At 34.9% G+C, this 23,236-nt stretch overlaps 2 protein-coding genes and 1 long non-coding RNA gene across 12 annotated transcripts; 1 reads left to right on the top strand and 2 right to left on the bottom strand.

The window, feature by feature from the left end:
- The first annotated feature begins 9,233 nt into the window (after positions 1-9,233).
- LOC110007158 (factor of DNA methylation 3) lies at positions 9,234-13,736 on the top strand. 10 transcript variants are annotated; one of them, XM_088865652.1, is made up of 7 exons: positions 9,241-9,579; positions 10,227-10,334; positions 10,547-10,684; positions 10,890-11,101; positions 11,341-11,517; positions 12,466-12,508; positions 13,071-13,736. In XM_088865652.1, the coding sequence occupies exons 4-7, from the start codon at positions 11,093-11,095 to the stop codon at positions 13,175-13,177; spliced, it is 336 nt and encodes a 111-aa protein (XP_088721778.1). In that variant the 5' UTR covers positions 9,241-9,579; positions 10,227-10,334; positions 10,547-10,684; positions 10,890-11,092; the 3' UTR covers positions 13,178-13,736. The 10 variants fall into 9 exon arrangements, 6 of the variants coding, with proteins under 6 accessions (XP_088721777.1, XP_088721776.1, XP_088721775.1 ...); XR_016054792.1 differs by having other exon boundaries at positions 9,245-9,621; XM_088865650.1 differs by having other exon boundaries at positions 9,240-9,579; positions 10,227-10,684.
- Positions 13,737-14,067: 331 nt separating this feature from the next.
- Positions 14,068-16,248, bottom strand: LOC110006734 (uncharacterized). Its single transcript, XR_016054796.1, has 3 exons — positions 15,877-16,248; positions 15,067-15,290; positions 14,068-14,877 (listed from the first exon to the last, which is right to left on the bottom strand). It is a non-coding gene; the product is annotated as an uncharacterized LOC110006734 (long non-coding RNA).
- A 4,074-nt stretch (positions 16,249-20,322) lies between these two features.
- On the bottom strand, positions 20,323-21,702 carry LOC18422306 (21 kDa protein). The gene has a single exon (XM_006826854.4). It carries the CDS (start codon positions 21,171-21,173, stop codon positions 20,598-20,600), a length of 576 nt encoding a protein of 191 aa, XP_006826917.1. The 5' UTR covers positions 21,174-21,702; the 3' UTR covers positions 20,323-20,597.
- Between the last annotated feature and the right edge of the window lie 1,534 nt (positions 21,703-23,236).

Below are 23,236 nucleotides of genomic sequence, written 5' to 3'. Positions count from 1 at the left end.
CAACAACCCAGCGGGCCTTTGATGTTCAGCTTTTACTTGCTGGCATGTTAGGCATTTAGACACAAATAATGCTACCTCTTTTTTCATATTATTTCATCAAAAGGTTTTCTTCAGGTCCTTATACATTTTAATACTTCCGGGATGTATCGTATAACGAGAATGATGTGCTTCTTCTAAGATAGCTTTCTTTACACTCTCATCATTCGGGACACAAACCCGACCTTTGAATCTTAGCAAATCCTCACTACATATAGAGAATTCATCTCTCTTTCCTTGCTTCACCTCTTCTATAATTGTTATAAGCTGAGGGTCTTTCTTTTGTGCCAATCGAATCTGTTGGATTAATTGGGGTTCCGCCTTTAATGTTGGCAATCATACTTACCACACCATTAATGGACGGAGTTGGATGCCAATCCACTATTTCCTCTAACAATCGTATTTCTTGGATCATTAGATGAGCTAAGACTCCCGTAGATTTTCTACTTAGAGCGTCGGCCACAACGTTAGCTTTTCCTGAATGATAATGGATTGTACAATCATAATCTTTTAAGAAATCCATCTATCTTATCTGCCGCATATTTAAATCTTTCTGAGAGAAAAGGTATTTCAAACTCTTATGATCCGTGTATATTACGAATTGTTCACCATATAGATAATGCCTCAATATTTTCAAAGCGAATACTATTGCAGCTAGCTCCAAATCATGAATTGGATATTTTTTCTCATATTCTTTCAATTGTCTAGATGCATATGCCACTACTTTCCCATATTGCATTAATACACAGCCCAAACCTTTATGTGAAGCATCACTATAAATCACAAATCCCCCACTCCCCTCAGGAATAGTTAAAATAGGTGCTGAAGTTAATCGAACTTTTAGTTCTTGAAAACTCTCCTCACGTTCACTTGTCCACTCAAATTTGACATTTTTCTGTGTCAATCGAGTCAATGGGATTGCGATTCGAGAAAATCCTTCTACAAATTTTCTGTAATATCCTGCCGATCCCAAAAAGCTTCGAACTTCAGTCACATTACTTGGTTGTTTCCAATTAACAACGGCTTCAACCTTTGAAGGATCAACTGATAGACCTTCTTTTGATATGACATGTCCTAAAAATGTCACTTGTTCAAGCCGAAATTCACATTTACTAAGTTTGGCATACAATTTATTTTCTCTTAATATTTGCAATACCATTCTTACATGCTACTCATGTTCCTTCTGATTCTTGGAATAAATTAAAATATCATCGATGAATACCACAATAAATTTATCCAAAAAAGGCCTAAAGATTTCGATTCATCAAATCCATAAATGCAGCCGGTGCATTAGTTAATCCAAAAGGCATAACTAAAAATTTATAATGGCCATACCTTGTTCTGAAAGCTGTCTTGAGTATATCTTCACCTTTAATCTTAAGCTGATGGTATCCAGATCTAAGATCAATTTTTGAAAACACTTGTGATCCTTGTAATTAATCAAATAAATCATCAATTCTAGGTAATGGATACTTATTTTTCACTGTCACTTGGTTCAACTGTCTATAATCAATACACAATCTCATAGTCTCATCTCTCTTTTTGACAAACAGTACTGGAGCACCCCAAGGTGACACACTGGGCCTGATAAAACCTTTATCTAATAATTCTTCCAATTGTTGTTTCAGTTCTTTAAGTTCTGCAGGAGCCATTCTGTAAGGTGCCTTAGAAATTGATGCTACCCCTGGCAATAATTTAATGGAGAATTCAATTTCCCTGTCAGGCGGTAATCTTGGCAATTCTTCAAGAAAAACGTCGGGAAATTCTTGGATAACCGGAGTGGTATCCAAATTCATTTCTTCCTTCCTATCTTCTTTGATATAGGCAAGAAAGCCTTGACACCCTTTTCGAAGGAGGCGATTAGCTCGAATACAAGAGATTAAATATGATGGGGAGTCTCCTTTGACACCATTGAAGTAAAATACTGGTTGATTCGAAATACTAAAGGTAACAATTTTCTTATAACAATCAATACTTGCATGGTATGCAGAAAGCCAATCCATGCCTAAGATTACATCAAAATCTTGAATTTCCAGGAGTATTAAATCAACCAACAGTTCCTTTTCTTCTATCTTTATTACACATGATTTGTACACTATATTGGTGTTAATTGAATTTCCCATCGGTGTGGCTACCTCTAGAATGTATTCTAATTGTTCTGGTTCTACCTTTTAGTGGCATGCAAAGTGTTGTGACACAAATGAATGAGTAGATCCAGGATCAATCAAAACATGAGCTACTTTTTAGAAGATAGTAAGAGTACCTTGGATCACTGATTTTGAGGCCTGAGCGTCTTGCTCGGTAATCGCAAATACTCTTCCCTTCATCTGAGGCTTTGGAGCTATCTCTCCCTGCTTTGGAAGCTGTTGTGTCTGTAAGCTAGGACATTGTTTAATCTGGTGTCCCAATTTTCCACATTTAAAACAGGCTCCGGTATTCCAATAACAAGGGCTTGATCCATGATTTTTCCCACATTTTCTACATGGTTCTATTGGGTTTTGAAATGGCGAGGGCCTTGGCTTCTTGTTTGGCCTTTCAAACTGTTGTCGATTAGATGATGTAGGTCTAACATGACTGTTCTGATTTTTCGTCTTTTGGTAATCTTCAAAATCTTTTTCGACAATTTGGGCACGATCCACTATTTCAGCATAAGTTCTTAATTTCAAGACTGATATTCTGCTTCTAATAGCTGGCCTGAGACCCCTTTCAAATTTCTTCACCTTTCTTGCCTCATTGTTAATCATATGTGGTGCAAACCTGGCCAATTCAGTAAACTTGGCCTCGTACTATGCTACTGTCTTATTTCCTTGGATTAATTCTAGAAATTCCATTTCTTTTTGGTCTCGAATAAATTCTGGGAAATATTTTTCATTGAATGCCTCTAGAAATACTTCCCAAGTCAAGGTTTTATTTTCTTTGACCAATACTCCTTTTGCCATTAGCCACCAGTGTTGTGCCTCACCTTCTAACATAAAAACTGCCAAGGCCACCTTCCTATCATCAAGACATTCCATAACCTCGAATATTTTTTCTAATTGCATAATCTATCCCTCGGCTTCCAGTGGGTTTAATTTCTTAAATTGTTCGATATTGCTCCCACCATTTCCTAAAACTGACTGCTTGGGTGGATTGTTGTTTTCCATCTGATGTTGCATTAAAGCAACCATATTTTCCAAGGCTTTGTGAATTCCTTCCATATTGGCTTCAGCTATTCTGAATCTTGACTTTATCCCGGTCTGTACACACAATAAATGTGATTTTTAAGTATATTCTTTTTAAATTTCCTAAGGATCTTAAACCTATTGCTCTGATACCATAGTTGTCACACCCTAAGAATTTACAGTACTGTTATTCCTGAGATGTGACGGACAAAACATATATACATCTATTGATAGAACAAATTTACAGTGGCGAGGTCTTACAAAGTAAATAAAGAAAGCTAGTACAACAACAGTATCTTCCAAAGTTGATCGTGACTATCACTCAAAATGAATTCGCCGTTATCCTGAAAAAATGTTTACCATAGTTTGATGAGTTTGGCTACGCAGTAAGTGATCATCATAATCCTAAAAATAATCATGATTGAAAGATATCAACATTTTCCAAAATGAGATCTATTAATAGAAATGCATCAACAGTTTCACTTTCAATAAATGCATAATTAAGTATAATCCGAGTAATTGAAATGCTTATAACACTTTTAACGACAGTACATAATTCAAAGGATTTCACAAAATACCCTACTGGCGTCCCAAGTAGGTCACCTATATACCCCATCAGCGTCCTGATGGGTCCACTTAATCCCTATCGGCGTCTCAGATAGGTCCACTTTATCCCTGCAGGTCCACTTATACCTCACCGGCGTACCGGATGAGTCCACTTAATCCCTACCGGCGTCCCAGATAGGTCCACTTATACCTCACCGGCGAACCGGATGAGTCCTCTTGCATACTTAAATTATTTCTAAATCTCTTTAAACATTCGAAAAGCAGCAATATCATGTACTCAACATATCACTGAAACCATTAATATGAATTTCACTTAAACCATTAATAACAGTCACTCTCTATAATATTTCAAAAATAACCAATCAAATATCTTGGGCTCAAATTTAGAAAGGTAACAGTTTGTAAAGGCATTCTAGCATAATTGCCAATTTAAAATGTATAAAAAAAAAAACTCTTATAAAAATTCAAGAATACGGAATTATCACAATTTATGGAATATCAATTCACAAATAAACATTTCACAACAATACTATAATCAATTGCAAAAATGTCAATTTTTAAATAATAAGGCAGTCATTTGCACATGAATTTTACAATGTCTAAATATTCAAAACAGTAGAAAGAAATATCACAATTTTACTAAAAGCAAAAATATCACATTTATTTCTAACAATAGACAAGAAAAATAAATAAATTTATTTTTCTAATTTATAGCATTCAAAATTTCTAACATAGATAAAATATCACAATTTTTATTAAAAAGATTATTTTTCAAGATAATGAGGTCACGTGCGCATAAAATTTATCGCGCCTAAAATTCATGATAATAAGCAGAAATAATTATTTCATTTTATTTTTAAAAAGAATGGATTATTTTTCGAGACAATGAGGTCACTTACACACAAAACTGATAAAATAAAGATCCTAGACGGAAATATTACTATTTATTAAAAATAGACTATTTTTCAGAAAGACGATGTCACTTACCCACAATTATTTGAGAGGGAGCTTCCGATAAAAAAATTTCGGTTCGAGAGAGAAGTTCACTGTGTTTCGACCAGAGAGAGAGATCTCAAAAGTTTGTTTTAGGGTGGGAGTGCTCACATCCCCTATTTAAATTCTTATAACGTATTATTATATTATTTTCTTACGCTCTACCTCAAACCTGAGGTGTCGCGTTAAAAGCAGACTTTTATCGTACGAAAACCACGTCCGCTAAAGGACGTTGCCAGCTGCAAGTAGCAGGAGGCAAAAGCGGGCAAAGGAAAAAGTAAAGGCAAAGCAAAAGTTAATCCAAAGCAAAAGTTTTTGAAAACAGTGATGGTCCCCAAGGACCATCATATTCAAACAGAACATCACCTATTTATAAGCATATTTTCTCCTTTTTTTTCTTTTTTTTTTTTTGAAATTTTAGGATTGTTACAAGTAAGGTTATGAAATAAAGCAAAGCTTTCATCTACCGCATTAAAAAACCACTAATGATTTCAAAAAAAGGGTAGAAGTGTGTCATCTTCACTAAATTACCCAAAAACAAAAAAACAAAAACAAAATTTTAAAAGGAAAAGAAGGCCCTCCTTGAAAGAAAGACCTATGTGATCTTTTACCGAGGAATACATTTTTTTTTTTCTTCAACCCTTTTTTTTTGGCAAATGATCAGTTACATGTGGTCTTTATTATAATGAGATAAATTTCAAAATAAAATCAACATAACAATAAAACCAATATCTTAACAACTTGATGCCATTGAAACAACTATGCACTAGGCTTGAGAATAAAAGATAAGATTGCAAGAAACAAAAGAAGAGTGACGGATATTACCTCAACCGGGCTTATTACACCCCATACTGAGTCACCACCATTCGATAGCGCGGGATCCACAGTCTAGCTTCAATCTTCAATCTCCAATTGCGAAAGCAAATTTCGGCGAAGCCACACTAATGAAACATGAACCCATTTGATCACAAACTGAAACCCTAGATGAATTCTTTTAGCAACTTAGTTTGAGAGAGATGGATTCTCTTTTTTCTAAACCCTAAAACCCGTAGCCATAAATCCATATTTGAGAGATAGGAGAGAGAATAACTCCATAACCTAAACCTCTAGGTTCTTATACAATGTGGGAGAGAGAGATCTAACATGAGAGAGAGAAACTTTCTTAAGAGAGAGATAGAAAGATAAGGTATAGAGATTTTGGGTAGAGACAATCTCTTTTTTATAAGCTTGAACAAGATTAGGGTTTTTTAAGGTTTTCCTTGGCTTGCCTCTTATTGTGAGATTGAATATAGATCGTCAATCAAAGGTGACTTGTGGGTTGAGAGATCTGAGTCATCCATTCCATAGATGGGCCGTCAATATTATGGAAGGTGCATGGATCATTATTCCCCTTTCCTTAACCATTTTCCCATAAATAGAAATTAGATAAATTAAATCTAATTAAAATATAATGCATTCTATAATATTTCGTAAAATATTCCAAAGATGTATCAAGTCAATATACACTTTCAATATTTGGTTAATATATGGCCAAAATATTTCATATCTTATTTGACCACATGCCATAACATAATATTACCAAAACATGAAATAACTTAAACTTCAAGAAAGAATCCAATGGGTGGGGCATGCCACCCATGTGTGGCATATGTGGGCCCCACCCACTTGACACATGGTGGGCCCATGTGCACTATGGGCCCCTCCATGATATTTTATATAATTTTAAATTATAAAAAAAAATCTAAAATATTATTTGAATTTTATAATTTTGTAAAATCAATATCTTTATTTTTATAAGTAAAAAAACAATTATAAATAAAATATCAAATGACTCATAAAAATTCAAATAAAAATTCGAAAATAATTTATATCATAAAACAAACATAATTCAATTAACTTGCTGGAAAATTGATCCATATAGTTAAGGAATTTAATCTGCAATCATGAGGCACTCCACTTTCAACTGTAGACTACCACGCGTGCATTATCGAACCGACTCAGTGTTTCTCATGACCCACTGTCCAAACAGAAGCTCATTAGCAGGTCACAAAGATTTGCGGATGAGCCAAAGGGCGTAATCTCAGTCTGTGGATTACAGGTCCTCCTTTAGAGATAAGTCAAGGTCACCAAGACCTTATGCGACTACAGCTCTATGGCGCATATGGGTATCTCTCGCACATGCATACATTTCATCCTTAAAGGTGGATTTCTGGCTTTCTCGAATGATCTATCGATATGCATGCCATGTGATGGTACATGGATGAGGTTTTGGCCCTTGTTTCTGTAGGCCACTATCATACACAAGTGTCACACAGTCCCTTGGCTCACTCATCCGGGCATGTTCTCCGACCTCATCAAGGGCTAACCCATAAACCCTCATCGTTTTGTTCTTTATGTCCACGTAACATGAGTTTTTTCCAATCGATTGGCCTAGATCTTTAAGCATAGATCGATATCAGTAAACCATCTTTTGTTTAGTATGATCCACAAGGACTACATTCCCACTAAGTTCATGTTTCATTATATCATTTCATTTTACAAGCACTCATAAGGCTTTTAAAAGCCACGTAAACGCAACACGCCTAATATACAAAACTTATATCATTGGTCCTTAATGGTTCTTCCACGGTTAACGGCTCACAATTAATTGATTTTGACCTCTTAAAACTTGTGTGTTGAGTGACTTTTGGATATGAATCGAATGAAGGTGAGGCGTGAGGTAAGGTGAAAAAGAACCGCTCAAGAGATAGAGATGGTCGCTCACGCCACGAGATTTCTTGCCCATCCACTAATTAAAGTTGCAACGGAATTAGCACCCCAAGGAACCACGTATTTCGTGCACGCGCCGGAGTAGCGTGTGCTGACTGCCGAAAGATTTTCAACGTAGGCGTTGGCCTTTATTTTGTACAGATGGCCGTGGACTTTCCTCTCCCTTTTTATTTCATTACTTTTTTTTTTTTTTTTTTGCAAAAGTATAAAAAAAAGGGGTCGAAACTCTTTACGGGTATTTGGAAAGCTTTCCATATTCCCCTTACAACATATAAGTTTTATGTTTCCCTTACCATTCAGCCATCTATTTTTTATCAAGAGAGTTATTCACCATTTGATTTTAGATCCGATGTCTCAAAGTATTTTATTTTTAGTTTTTTTAATATAATTTTTTTGAATATGAAATTTGGTACGTGTCATCTTCTTATTGGAGCGCACCTATAAAAAATATTAAAAATAACTTTTCGACAAAAAATAATGACCAAAATACCTCTTGCAACTTTCAGGGGTACTTTGATTATTTTATTTTATTGAAAATGTTTTTTATATATTTTTCGTTAATGCGAGTTTAATATAGGAATGGACGTCCAAAATTTGGTGTCAAAATAATTTATCAAAAAAATATTAAAAATAAAAAAGTATAGAGATGTGATATTGTGATTGAGACAATCTTAGCCCTCCATTAAAAAATGAACGGTTGGATAAAAGGGAACATATAACTTCTACGATGAAGGGAGAATATAAAAAGCTTTCCCATTACTAAAGGGGTTAAAATATTATAAATTGTACTTTACATTATCCTTTTAAACATCTACGTCAACCAGATACGTCCTAAATAAATTATTAAAAAATTCTGCCTCTATTTGGTGTTGGGAAGCTTGGTCAATTATGGGTACTTTGATAATTGGCTTTGATAATTTACCCTTAATGAGGCATTAACCGAATGATAATTGAGGGTAAAATTGTCAAAGTATACCTAAACACAAAAGGAAATTACCCAAAATCATGATCATTATGTAAACATTTGAGTTTTCTCCAAAAGGAAATTACCAAAACACATATTTTTATGGAATGATTTTAAGGGGTTTCAACCTTTGTTTTTTTTTAGTAATTTCCTTTTGTGTTTTGGGGGATTTTGATCAAAATAATGATCATGAAAATAATGATCTTTTGACCCTTTTAATAAAAAAAATTTGAGTTTTTAGTAAAAATTTGATGACAGACACCCTTAGCTATCAGATATGAAATTTGATAGTTTGAATTTTGAAGTATGTGAGATAGTTCAAGAAAGTTTATTTTGAACTTTATGCACATCTAATTTTAATAATAATTGTAACTTCTTTATATCAAATAAATTTGTTTCATATAGGCTTAACCACATTTCTACCGCATGCAATTCCAAAGTATAAAGCATTCATTTTAAAAATGAATGCAAAAATAGGTGGTCCATCTACAAATAATTGAAACAAACAGTACAATGTTTTTTTCATAAAATCATTATTATTTTTTCTTAGTATATATATATATATATATATATATATACATATATATATATAAAAGTCTTCCCGACGCTTCAAGGCGAAAAGCAACAGTAATCTAGCCGCACCACCATCCACCGTCCGTTCAAATTAATTCAAAATAACGGTTGAGATATGCTCCAAAACCCGGCTGTGATGGACTTAAAAGCTTCAAACCTATCGAAATTTCGCCTTCTACCCTCCTCTGCTCTGCTAACCGCCCTTCTCTCTCCTTCACTATCTCTACGGCTTTGCGGAGGTCCCCTCTCTCATCTCTCTACGCTGCTGCCCTCACTCTCTCTGCGCTGCTGCCCTCACGCAGTCTCATCGCTCGCCCCCTTCTCTCAAGGCCTTTCTCTCTCACCACCTGCTTTAGAGAGAGAAGAAACCTTGTTCATGGAAGAAACCCAACATGTTTTAGTTCTCTCTATATTACGATTTTTGCATATCATTTTTCCTTTCGCCATTGATATATGGAATGCGAGCTATCCATCTCTCAGCCTGCATTAATTCAGTTTGTATCATTTTTAAGCTTGGTATGGATTTTTTTGTGTGCCATTTTACCCAATTTTTTTCTGGTTAGTTCTCTCTCTATTACAATTTCGCATATCATTTTTCCTTTCACCATTGATACATAGAACGCGAGCTGTCCATCACTGAGCCTGCATTAATTCAGTTTGTATCATTTTTAGGCTTGGTATGGATTTTTTGTTGTGCCCTTTTACCCAATTTTTCTTCTGAATTCAATCACAAAAACAGAGGAACAATGGTTCAGTTGGATTTTATTACTTTCTTTTATCATCGATTCTGAAAGAAAACTGAATTAGATGGCTATAAATGGGTTTCACTGTGCAATTTTTATTGTTTGGATCTATAACTTGAAGAAGTTGCAATGAATACAGCTATATGCTCTAATAGAAAAAATAATGCCTGACTTTCAATTGAAATTTTAATACAATTATTTGATTTTATGTCATGCTTTTATTCTCTATTTCACAATGCAACTTTTTCTTTTATTTTTTAAACAAATTGGGGTTCAATATTCATTTCCCTGTTCTGTGATTTTTTTTGTTGGAAATTTGAATTTGGTGATGACCAAGTAAAATGCGTCCATTGATAATTCAATACCTTTAAAAATGTTGCTAATTCAATACCTTTAAAAAATGTTGGTAATACTATTCAGCAACTAAAAGAGGAATTATTTGAAGCACGAACCTTAGCAGCTGGAGTAGTTGGAGCTACTAGAAGAACACTGCTGATGATGAACATAGAAGCCAACCTAAAGATTGAGGTACTTAATAGGGAACTCAAAGAGAAAGATCGAATAATGAAACTCCTAGCAAAGTTAGCCAATGCTCTTTCAAGTAAAGAATGTGACTCACAGAGAAAGCTATAAGCATTTCGTGATGAAAGCGCACAAAAACTACTTGCTTGTCAAGAAGAAATAAATAAGATGAATGTGATGTAATGATGATGAAAGATATTGAAGAAATTTTTTACCAGGAAGTGAAAGAACCTGTCGAGGAGTTAAAGGAGAAAGTAAGTGAAATGCAAAGCTTAGAAGAGCTAAACAATGTTCTTTTAAGAAAGGAAAGAGAAGCAAATGACGAGCTGCAAGCAGCTCGTAAAGCCGCAGTTGAGGTATAGTTTTGGAAAAATCGAACCACCAAATTAAGATTTATATGTTTTAAAAGACAACAATAGACTGGTATACCTTTAATTACACAGGCATATTTTGGAGGACCCACTTTTCTTCATGATTTCTTTCGATGTATAACCATATTTTGTCAAATTTTATTTTCTGATGGTTGTAACTTCTGAAGCTGACATATATCCATTCTTACAGTATTTTGAGAAGAAACCAAATAATCGTTCATTTATAGTTGTGAAGAGAATGGGGGTCTTTGATGAGCAGCCATTTACTTGTGCTGTAAAAGCAAGCTTCCAAATGAAGAATGGGATTTGAGGGCATCAGAGTTATGCTCCTTATGGGAAGAACGCACAAGAAACCCATCTTGGCATCCTTTCAAGACAGTTACTATTGAGAGCATGGACAGAGTATGTAACTCTGAATTTTGTGATTTTTTTCAACTGCATATGAGTGATTGTAGGTATTACAAAATGTGCACATCTCCATATATGCTTTCAACTGCAACATATTGACCTATTAGATGTGGGTTAACTTCCCATATGTGCATCTTCTTAAATTCTTGATCTTATTGAGACATTAATGAATTCCTTTTAGTTTGTTTTATATCATGCTTCTGATTTCATGGAAAATTCTGGTGATGGTGCAGGAGGTCATTGATGAAAATGATGACAAGTTGAGAGAACTCAGAGACGAATATGGGGATGAAGTTTTCAAGGATGTGGAGACCGCAATGCTTCAACTCAATGAATACAATCCAAGTGGAAAATACCATGTTCCTATTCTCTGGAGTTTCAAAGAAGTAACGCAGGCCACATTGGAAGAGGTAATTCATCATTTGGTGAATCAAATCAAGAACAAAAAGAGGAAGACATGGCATAGATAGTAGTGTTTGTGAAGGGTATCGACTGTTAGATATGTCAGGTTTTATTTATTGACCTAGATTTTGGCCCACCTTGGAGATGCTCATTGTTTTTAAAACAACATCTGCTGTCAAAGAATTAAAAGTTTAATGTTATCAAATTACACTTGAGGAATCGGCCTGCCGGACAAAGTTCAGCAAAGATGAAAGACTATATAACACACTATACAGAGAAAATAAACCAATATGATGCAAGTGAACTTATGCAGCAAGTTTTAGGAAACAATTAGTTCCAGTTTATCCATGTATTGTCTGTTGTCTGGAAAATTGAGGATTCAAGATATTCCAATTCTAACTCAACGAACCACGTGTTTGGGTTGTTCTGCTGCATCACCTATCTATTGGACCTTGAGTATCAAATCATGCACTCAAATTCAACTATTACTAATTAAAAATGAAAAAAAAAAGGACATATAAGATGCCTTGAACATGTAACAGTACGAACCATCACTTAGTGAAAATTCGAGAATTTTTCTTTTTTTTTATAGTACTTTTTAGTGATAATTTCTTTGTAACTTGTGCTGAGTAAAGTCTACTTTTTTGAAGTTGACAACCCTTGGCATGGCATAAGCCTTAAAAGAAAGAACTATGGGCACCTTTTGTGCTTTCTTTTCTTTCCTTCTTCACTCTTCCATTCTCTAGCGATTGAATCATGTGCAAATACTTTGCTATTTCAAATACATGACTGGTATTTCATACTGAGTGGCGAGTTAGTATCATCATTTTTTATGATTTGCTCTGGTTGAACAGTGTATGAGTTATTTGGTAAGCTGGTTTTAGGAACTAATGTATGTGTAACCATCAATATTCAAGTCATTTTCTCTTGATCATTCAACATGAATCTTTGTGCAGTCTTCTCAAGCAGCAGTGAATCAGCTCATACCACCTAGCAGAGGTTTGTAGTTCTGAGCCTTTAATACTTTGATACTTTAGACCGAAGCTTTCGAGAATTAAAATTCAGATAAATAGTATGTTATGAACGGATAACCCACAAAGTTGTTTCTAATTTATAATCACTGAGAAGACGAATTCTTTTTATGTACAATGTTATATGGCCCTTAACCGATCCAAACAAAAAAAGGTACTCCAAGCTGCATCCACGGTGTGTTCGCTCTACAGGATGGTTGTTTATCAACATCCCTAGTTGAATGTCCCTGTGGGCCCCTTGACTTCGAGTATCATGTACAATAGTCTAATAGCAGTGATGTGCTTTCCCTTTTACTATATTTACTAAAATGACTTATTCCTCACCCTCGATGTGCATTACTTAAGTTGTAGGTCATTACTTAAATTGCAACCTACAACCTGGAGTTTTATACAGATATGCATGATTTGTCTTATTTGTAATACCACCTTGATCAAGATCCACGCTCTGCCAAGTATAGGTTTGGTGCTTCCACATCAGGCCTTTTTTCTCACTTTGCTTGAGCTAAAACTACCTCACTCTTCCTTTGCAGGAAACTCATCAAAGAGCTATGCGAGGTTATTGAAGATTATGGTCTGGTCAATTTCACCGCACTGGATATTCAGGTATCTCAGAGAGTGTGCTTGCTGCTTCCAATGATGCTGCAAGCTCGGGGGCCGGTGAGCAAGCAAGAAGGATAGTCTTGATGTTCTTAGAGGGGCTTTAACATTGGCTTTCCTACCCTTTTGGTCTAAAAAAATCAGCAAAGCAGCAAAGAAACAATGAGATGGTGGCTCAAATATCTCATATATGGAGAACAAGCTGCCATGGAAGTGCTGATACAACACTTTGAGCCTCATTTGCAAAATTGGGGAAAGTTTGATAGGCTTCAAAAGGAGCACCAAGACAACCCTAAAGATAAGAGCTTGGCTGAGAAAACAGCTGCTCAGAGTTTGCTGTAGAGAGTATCCGAGTCACTTAAAACCAGCTCGTCTGGAGAGAGACTCAAGGATATGATTCTAGAGAGAGGGATTACTCAATTAGCTGTCAAGAGGTATTTGACCTCCTTGTATCATTTTTTCTATTTCATGAGGTGTTTGACCTCCAGTGGTTTGTAAATGATTGTAATTGGCCGTTGCTTAATTAATGGTAATCCAGTAATATGTACATGGTTGTAATTGGTCGTTGTTGAATTAATGATAATCTTTTGTAAATGAAATTTCCTGGTTTCAGGTATTATTCAGTTTATGTTTTTTTTTTTTTTGAGACACACATAAAGAGAGAGAGAGAGAGAAAGAGAGAGAGAGAGAGATCATTGTCATCAACTACAATGAAGCACACAGAATCTTTTGTGAATGAAATTCTTTGGGTTTTTTTTTTTTTCTGTATGCCCTCTTGTGTGGTAAAAGGTGAGAATGTATCAAATGCTCGACATAAAAAATAAAATAAAGTGAGAACTGTGGAGATATAGATGCGTTTCATTATCCAAACAAACCTACATTGCACATATTAATGAAATGCATGGAAAAGAGATAAATGTTACACATAAGTTACCAAAAAGTCACTAAATAGGTTCATTAGATGCCCCATAGAGGGGCCTTTTACATGGCCACAAAATTACATGAATATTAAATATTCACTTAACCCCCAAAGTCAACTACAAAAAGGGGTATTTACAAGTTTCCAAAATTCAAAAAATTAGTCAACTCCTTTACATTCCCCATAAATTATTCAAAAAATTAATCAACTCGGCTCGAGGTCCTCGGTAGCGCCACATCCCATGTACCCTCACGAGACAGTTACGTTTGTCATATCCACTCTTATTGCAAACTTTACACTTCCTTCCCTTTCTTATATCAAATCCTACAAATTTTGCGTACTTATTATAATAATCATAAGCTTCATCTTCGTCAGTAAATGCCATTCCTATTGCCGATTCGATACTTGCACCTCTTGTTAGGGCTACCTCAGCATCTATAAGTAACGAATCTCCTTCTCCATTTATTGCAACTATGTCCTCATCAGATGGAAAATCATGGCAAGCTTCATCCAGTATAACCTGAGCACCACACTCATTCCCATTTTTTGAATTAGTAATGTTGAGGGGAGAGGAGGGAGATACTGATGTTGAGGCATCCATGATACAAGCATAGTACGCCCGTACAACCTCCTCCGTTAGCGCTGACATAGTAATGGCTGTGTCGAGATCTGATCTTCCGATCGGGAGCTACTCTCTCCAATGTCCCCAAGTACATCATCATTTGCATTTTTCTCCTCGAGCTCCTCTAATGGGATTGGATAATACTTTCATAGGTAGCCGAATGCCTTAAGAGTTCTGTGCTATGGTGGATTTCCTCCCACTACATTATAACACCGAATGTTAATTGGCAAAAATAACACAATAATGAATTCTAAAGCAATTCTTAGAAAACAAAGACTACTGCTTATCTATCTCATTAATTATATAACAGAGAAAACAAAGACTACTGCTTGTCTATCCCATTAATTATAACATAGAAAACAAAGAGTACTGCTTATCTATCCCATACCAGAGATTTTCGTCCCTTTCTTTCTTCTCCAAGGATCAGCAAACCCGGAATGCAGGCTCGTATGAAATGGCACTTGTTTTCACTACTCTCAAGCAGAAGAGAGTCCAAGAGATACATTCAATAACCGATTGCAATCACTTATCGATTTTGTTTTCTGTACTACAAGACCCCGGATGATAGGTAGTGCTTCCAATACTTGAGACAAAAGCTCATCTCGCATGAACCTATTCACACCATTAACAGAAAGTAAGTAACATAAAACCCTAAGATTTCATTTCAAAGTTCAACTTCAGGGAAATGAATACTGAACCTAAATTCATTTAAAAAATAAAAGAAAATGTTGCATTGTGAAATAGAGAACAAAAGCATGACATAAAACCAAATAATTGTATTAAAATTTCAATTAAAAGTCATGCATTATTTTTTCTATTAGGGCATTCAGCGGTATTCATTGCAATTTCTTCAAGTTATAGATCAAAACAATAAAAATTGTGCAGTGAAACCCATTTATAATCATCTAATTCAGTTTTCTTTCAGAATCAATGATAAAAGAAAGTAATAAAATCCAACTGAACCATTGTTCCTCTGTTTTTGTGATTGAATTCAGAAAAAAAAAATTGGGTAAAAGGGCACAACAAAAAATCCATACCAAGCCTAAAAATGATACAAACTGAATTAATGCAGGCTCAGAGATGGAGAGCTCGCGTTCCATATATCAATGGTGAAAGTGAAAATGATATGCAAAATCGTAATAGAGAGAGAACTAACCAGAAAAAAATTGGGTAAAATGGCACACAAAAAAATCCATACCAAGCTTAAAAATGATACAAACTGAATTAATGCAGGCTGAGAGATGGATAGCTCGCATTCCATATATCAATGGCAAAAGGAAAAATGATATGCAAAATCGTAATATAGAAAAAACTAAAACATGTTGGGTTTCTTCTTGAAGGAGGTTTCTTCTCTCTCTAAAGCAGGTGGTGAGAGAGAAAGGCCTTGAGAGAAGGGGACGAGCGATGAGACGGCATGAGGGCAGCAACGAAGAGAGAGTGAGGCCAGCAGCGTAGAGAGATGAGAGGGCCACGGGAGAGAGGGGACCTTCACACGAGAGAGAGGGGACCTCCGCAGAGGAGTAGAGATGGTGAAAGAGAGACAAGGGAGGTTAGCAGAGCAGAGGAGGGTAGAAGGTGAAATTTCGATCGGTTTGAAGCTTTTGTGGGTTTTGCAGTAGATCTCAACCGTTATTTTGAATTAATTTGAACGGACGGTGGCTGGTGGTGTGGTGAGATTACTGTTGCTTTTCTCCCATTGGGAAGACTTTTCTTTTATATATATATATATATAAAATAAAAAGCGGTATGGCATCTCAAACCATTATTAGCAATTTTTTGATTAAGGCTTTTTCATAAAATCTTCGATTTTTTTTAAATCCATTAAGAACTTGAAGTTTACCAGAGGATCTTCAAAGAATCAATTTTTTGTTTTAATTAAACCAATATGAATCCGTATTTTATCTCCTTTTTTTAAAAAAAATATCTAAAAATTTCTTCCCTACTTTATTGGAACTTCCATTCTCTTCATTGATTTAATATGTTTTAATTTTGGTTTAGAGATAAGCACGTCAAAAGTGATTTTAAACTTTTTTTTAACCAATCCCAATCCCGGATAAAGAACGTGGGTTATGTTAGGTAGGCAGCCAACATAAAACTTTATCAAAACTTTCTATAAATCTTGAATTTATGACCGACCTCAAATAACTGGAAAAAGGTCCTAATGATGATTATGATATTCCCTTTGTATTGAAAAACAATATATATTTCCCTAAAAGATTATATATCAAAGCAACCTTATATCCTAAATAATACATTAGAGTTATAGAAGTAATCCAATAGAAAATCTTTCTTTTCACGAAATCTAAAGCATCATTAAACAAAGACAAAAAGAGTTTTAGTGACAATCAAATATCTAGGTAACTAAAAATTGAATGTCAGATTCAAATATTTAAATTTGTTTAAGCATTTTATTTCTTTTTTTCTACACGTAGATGTTTGATTAATTTCATCTATTTGGACATTTTGTTATTTTATTTTTGCATACAACACGACATTTTGGATGAACCACTATGTACATTTTTGGGTTTTGTTCATTATTTAACTACATTCCTATATCTAGGGGTCTTTTTAGTTTTATTTAACATTATTGGGTTTTGAGTTTTAGTTATCTTTAATCCTCATTGAGGATCTTTTATATTTGTCTTCTTCTAAGAATAATTCTATTCCTCATGTTACATTTCTTGTTTAATAATGTAGTATTTGTGTTTAGTATTTTTGTTATTGTTTTTCCAATAAATCCATCACATGTTTTATAATAGAGTGCCAAGTGTTACCCTAACCAACTAGGTAAGGATATAAACTTATTGTTTCATTACTTAATATATTCATACAATAACGGCAATCATAATATCATCTTGTTTCACTCCTTTTTTTTTTAGAATATCCAAAAAATTAATGATTCCTTAACTTACCAATTTTTGGGGATCCATATTTTTTACTCGATTCTAATTTTTGGAACAAAATTGATTTACTAGCAATATTTGATTTGTCCATATATTGCTATTCCCATACTAGCTAGTTATGTTTCAGACTAGCTAATAAAGATAGATTAATTGAATGTTTAGAATAACTGAATATGATAGCTTAAAAATGCAATATATTAAGTTGTAATATCTTTAGTTTTCTTGAAACTGGAAGCTAGAAAATTTTAAAAATACTATTTTTCAAGTAATAAAAGTTCATAACTATAACATTCCAATATTCTTTTAATTTTTACTAAAAATAGAAAATTGCATCAATAAAAAGATACGAAGTCACTTATATTTAGAATTTTAGAGAGAGAGAGAGAGAGAGAGATGCCCATATGAACACCCTTCTTCTTTGACGATTCTAGGTGTGATCCATGTACTTTGCTTCAAATTCATTAGCTATTAGTGTCAAAAAAGTTAGTGGAAGACCAAGGATGAAGTTTCTATAGGGCTTAGGTTTTATGAAAACAAAATAAAAGCCTCACCTCAAATCCTCATATGGAAAGCACTTTTGGCAATAGAAATCTCCATGATGGATCTAAATTGTGTTTCGATACCGATAATAAAATTTGAAACTAAATGTACAATTCTTGTGGATCTATGAACACTTCATTTTGGGTGAAATGGACGGTCTAGATAGTTTGTTACAATATACATATTTTTAGAGCTTAAAAGCCATTTTTTTTATGACAACTAATATGTTTAAATGCTGGAATTGTAATTTTTATGACAACTAATATGTTTAAAAGTTTTTAAATGCTTGAATTGTAATTTTTGATGAATTGTAAGGTGAGGCTTTAGTTATTTCAACAGGGCTGCAGCCCTATCAAAACATTTTCCAAAATAAAAATAGTGCGTGTATTGTGTTGTAGGAACATTGTGTTTAGAAAAAAGAAGAAGAAGGAAATGTCCTAGGTAAAAGCGACTTGGGAGAATTTTATGATCTAAGAACATGAGATGTACCTAAGAATCACAATTCAAAAATTGGACGGTCTCTGTTCAATTTTAAGAACTTTAAAGTGTAATTTTGCTTAAAATTAACAGCTAAGTTGAAGGCGTTACATCCCCAAATTTTGAACTCCCAAAATTACTCTATTAGATTTGGGTGTGCTTTTTATATGGTTGCAACCTTAAACAATCCAATTAAGGCGCACCTCCAAATTTTATCATAACTTATAATTTTGGTGTAAAAAAATCTTAAGATTATTTCGAAATCTATTTTTATATCTAATTATAAAATTATAAACTCCAAATATAATTAAAATCAAGTAAATCTTTAAACAAATAAAAATCTTGAAAATAGACGATCTAAATAATGTGTTGCAAGATGCACTATTTCTGAGACTCAAATATCAATTAGAAGTTTTTCCACCATTAAAACAGCCTTTTTCCATAGATTTTTGAGGTGCACCTTTAATTCTAAGGTTGCAACCTTATATAATTTTTTCCGTTAGATTTTAGCTAAAGGATTAAATGATTAAATGCATAATATGCTCCACCCAAGAAAATCTTACCTCTTTGGGCAATAAACCAAAAGCAAAAGAAAAGTCCTTCATGCGTTGGGGGACGCACACCCGCATTTGTGTCCTCCAAGGCATCTTTCATCAATCTTAAGATGGATGTAAAGTGGTACTTTTTCAAGAACGAAGAAAAACCAACGGCCAGATAATTTTTTTTAAATATCAATTTTAGTTTTTAACATTTATTTATTTATTACATAGTAGTGATCCCATGTTAGATATTTGATATTTTTAGTTTCTATAAGACCTAGGCTCTATAAAAACAAAATAAAACCTCATCTCAATTTTTTGTCTGGAAAGCACTTTCAATAATAGAAATCTCTATGATACCTCTAAAATCAGTTTTCAATAACAATAATAAAATTTGAAACTCAAAAAATGGTACAAATCTTGTTGGTCGATGATCACTTATTTTTAGGGAGAAATGAATGGCCTAGATAATTTGTTGCAATATACACTAGTTTTAGAGCTTTAAGTCCTAATTTATTTTCACAAACATAATGCTCCAGTCGAGATGATCATTGTAAAGGTTTTTAATGCTTGAATTGCAATTTTCAATGAGTTATGTGGTGACGCTTTACTTATTTTGATAGGGCTGCAGCCTTATCAAACCATTTTCCAATCTAAAATCTATCTTAAAGTGGATCATAAAAAGGGGATGTATATCTATATGATTCCTAGGACTCATAGAAACCTTACCCAAATTGAAAAAAGTTTATATAGAGCCGAGGCTCTAAACAATCAAATTAGAGCCCATCTAAAAAATTTCACTAGAAGAGGTTGTTTTGATGACCAAATATCCTCAAATTGATCATAAGAAAAAAAATAGATTTCAAGTTTTAGAAATAGCGCATCTTGTGACGTATTTTTGGACCGTCAATTTTCAAGATTTTCATAGATCCACTCGATCTACATTATTTTTTTAAGTTTTAAATTTTATAATTAAATATAAAAATACATTGTAAAGGTATCACAAAGATTTCCAGTATTGTAACCACATTTTTGAAAGATAAGCTCTAACTTGATTGTTTTGACCGTAAGCTCTATACAAACCGCAACCTTTAAAACCACCACTTAAAAGCTAAGTCATTCCATTCACTTACTTCGAAGTAAAAATAATCGCAGACACATTTCACCCCTGTTTGGACGCTCGCATTGCTCCCACACAAGATGATTTATATTGCGGTAACATTAAAACACTTTCTGAAAAGACAGTGATATCCAAGATATGTTCCTGTCCCACATAAAATGGGACGTTTTTCGCCAAACACTATTTACCCTTTTGACAACCGCCTTGTTCGGGATTTATACACCCAACAAACGGGCCGTAGAAACACACACTAGCCAAGACTGTATATGCACGCCAATTCACTTCATATCGTGAACCAAAACCAGAAACATTTCATACATGGGAGGTTTGGCACAATCAGTCATGGGCGATTGCCCTTTTTCTTGACTTGTGATGTTGCCAGGTTATTCACGAATGCGAGCGCGTAACCCGTCACCTTCATCGCATCAGACACTCGACCACTCAAACCCGAGTCTCCAGTCGAGTCATCAAACTCATCCAAACAGGTATCATCATCTGTCATACCTGCACTCAACCATGATTGGATGTTACTCAATTGCCATCCAAAACTTGATCGGCGTAAGCGACCAAGCTCGTGAGCCGATCGTTTAATCAGGTCAACGGCATCAGCAAGGGTATCAGCGCAGTCCTTGAGAGCACCGTCGTCTGGGCTCGATCTTGCGAGCCTGTTCGCAAGGGAAGAGGCATTGCGTGCGCTTTTGAGGCTCACGGAGATGGCGGCTTGGGCAAGTTTGCGAGGGTTCTGTTTGATGGAATCGGCGTAGGGCGAGAGGGAGTCGTAACAAACGGAGGGGTAAAGGGTGGCGTTACACGATGTTCGGATGAAATCGGAGCACGATTTGTCAGTAACGGCCGTTATTGAGGAGATTACGGCAGGAAAAATGAACAGAAACATTAGAGAAGACACAGACGCCATTTTTTGGCTCCTCTTTTACCTTTTATGTGGGATGAGTGTTCTTAGGGGAGGTGTAACAGTGGTTTAAATAAAGAGGGCAAGGGAATAAGTTGGGTATTAAATGAAACGGCCGTTGATTATATATGATACGATGGAAATACAAAGGGAAAGCTTTTTTTTTCTTTTCTTTCTTCCTTTTTTTTTTGGGTGAATAACCAACAAAGAGAAGGCTTACAATGTGGGGACTTATACTTCCCAATGGGCACCCCGGTTAATGTCACTACGCGCCATGTCTTTGCGTGAAAAAGCTAAAACAAATTTGGCATTAACTAGGTTCCGGACCCAGTGGGGCTTCCTGCCCCCAGCGGGCCCTTGTCCCTATAGGTTCGGCCGAAATAGGCCAAGGCAAGGCCCAACCCTCACCTTATAAGGGGTAAGGCCAAACCGGCCGGCCCTTGCCTAACTCTCAAGCTCTATTAGTTCACATTAATTGCAGCGTTCAAAAATTCGGCCAAGTATTTTCTACTCTACTATGCTGATTTACTCAAGCTTGCGCCCTTGTCGAGCCTGAATTGGCCTTCCAACTTGTGATCTTAAATTTTAAAAAAAAAATTATAAAAAGTCTCAAAAAAGAAAGAAGAAGTATATATTTAACACGTGTATTTATGTTATCTATTATTTTGGCAAAAATTGAAAAGTATTTTAGCTACGAATACTTATTTTTACATTTTTCTGATTTTTTTTGAAAATTTGAAAATACCCCCGTCACAAAAGAAAAGAACGAGGCCCACATATGATCCATAGTGGTTAGTGGTTTAGAATTAAATAATTTTAAAGCTCTCAAACTTCCGTATCGAGTTCCCTAGTAGTTTTTTATTTGAATGTAATTCAATGAGAAAGACTGACGTGCCCGATTCCAATATTAGTAAAGTAGTTTTAATAGTGGGAATAAAAACTACAATGATAACCTTAATGTGGGGAGTGCTGCAACGACGACCCGCTCATGTGTGAGTGCTTCAACGACGACCCGCTCTTTCCCGGTAAGCAGGTATATGGACCAGATGAATGCAAAGCGTCACGTCAGAGAGCACAACTCGAAAAGCAGTTGCTACGGTTAGCTTTCCTCGCCACTCTTTAGTGATAAAGTAACGGAATCAGCAACTAAAGCAATGAGTACGTCGTGCACGCGCGGGTGCCGACTAAATAAAGTTCAAGGTAACTGATGTCGTTATTTCGTGTGAATGGACGGACGCTTTTTCTTCTGGTTTCCATTTCATTTTGGGGGATTGCAATTTATACGCCCTTTTTAACTATAATAAATGTTTTGATAGGGCTGCCGCCCTATAAAAAATAAAAAGTAAGTAAAGCCTTATCTCACAAGCCACAAAAAAGTTGTACTTCTTGCATTGGAAAACTTTCAAATCTATCATCTACCGCCGGGACCGTAATGGTTGTTAAAAAAAATTAGAACTTTTAGTCCTAAAATAATATATATTAGAGCACATTATTTAGATCATTCATTTCACCTTAAAAATAAGTGTTCATGTATCCAAGATCTATTTTATTTTTTTGAACTTCAAAACTCATAATCGGTGTTAAAAATTGATTTTAAAGCCATCATAAAGATTTTTGATGCCTAAAATACTTTATTGACAACTATTCGAGATGAAATCTTGTTTTGTTTTCATAGGGGGCTTATAAAAACTGCATTCTTCAATTACATCAATTGATTTTTAACAATATCCAAACAAAAGAAAGGCGGGGAATTAAATGGTCGGAGGAAGAACTTAAACTATTATCCAAAAAAACAAAAAGGTCGAATTTAAACTCATGTAGATGGTGGTATTTAGAGCTCAAAAAATAGGGGCACAAAATTGACATCCCCCTTCAATTTATTCAAGATTTTTGTTCGTTTCTTTATACAAAAAGCTGGATAGCGGCTGTCGTTTTATGTAATTATTGGAGTGAAGGAGCCCACGGCATTAAACTAAACGTCTATAACCACGGCGATGGCCCCGCCCCCTCAGCGTCTTTTGAGTTCTATATGCCACATGCTCCTCTCTTTCTTTTGATGGCATGCTTAA

The sequence above is a fragment of the Amborella trichopoda genome, chromosome 4 (genome assembly GCF_054954075.1).
Source record: "Amborella trichopoda isolate Santa Cruz 75 chromosome 4, AtrichopodaSantaCruz75HAP2 v2.0, whole genome shotgun sequence".
NCBI lineage: Eukaryota > Viridiplantae > Streptophyta > Magnoliopsida > Amborellales > Amborellaceae > Amborella > Amborella trichopoda.
This window is presented reverse-complemented; position numbering and strand designations above follow the sequence as displayed.

Coding starts and splice junctions, on each gene's coding strand:
- LOC110007158 (XM_088865651.1), top strand. Junction 11,518..12,465: donor CGCAGGCCACATTGGAAGAG/GTAATTCATCAT, acceptor ATCTTTGTGCAG/TCTTCTCAAGCAGCAGTGAA. Junction 12,509..13,070: donor GCTCATACCACCTAGCAGAG/GTTTGTAGTTCT, acceptor CTTCCTTTGCAG/GAAACTCATCAAAGAGCTAT.
- LOC18422306 (XM_006826854.4), bottom strand. CDS start 21,173: ATGGCGTCTGTGTCTTCTCTAATGTTTCTGTTCATTTTTCCTGCCGTA.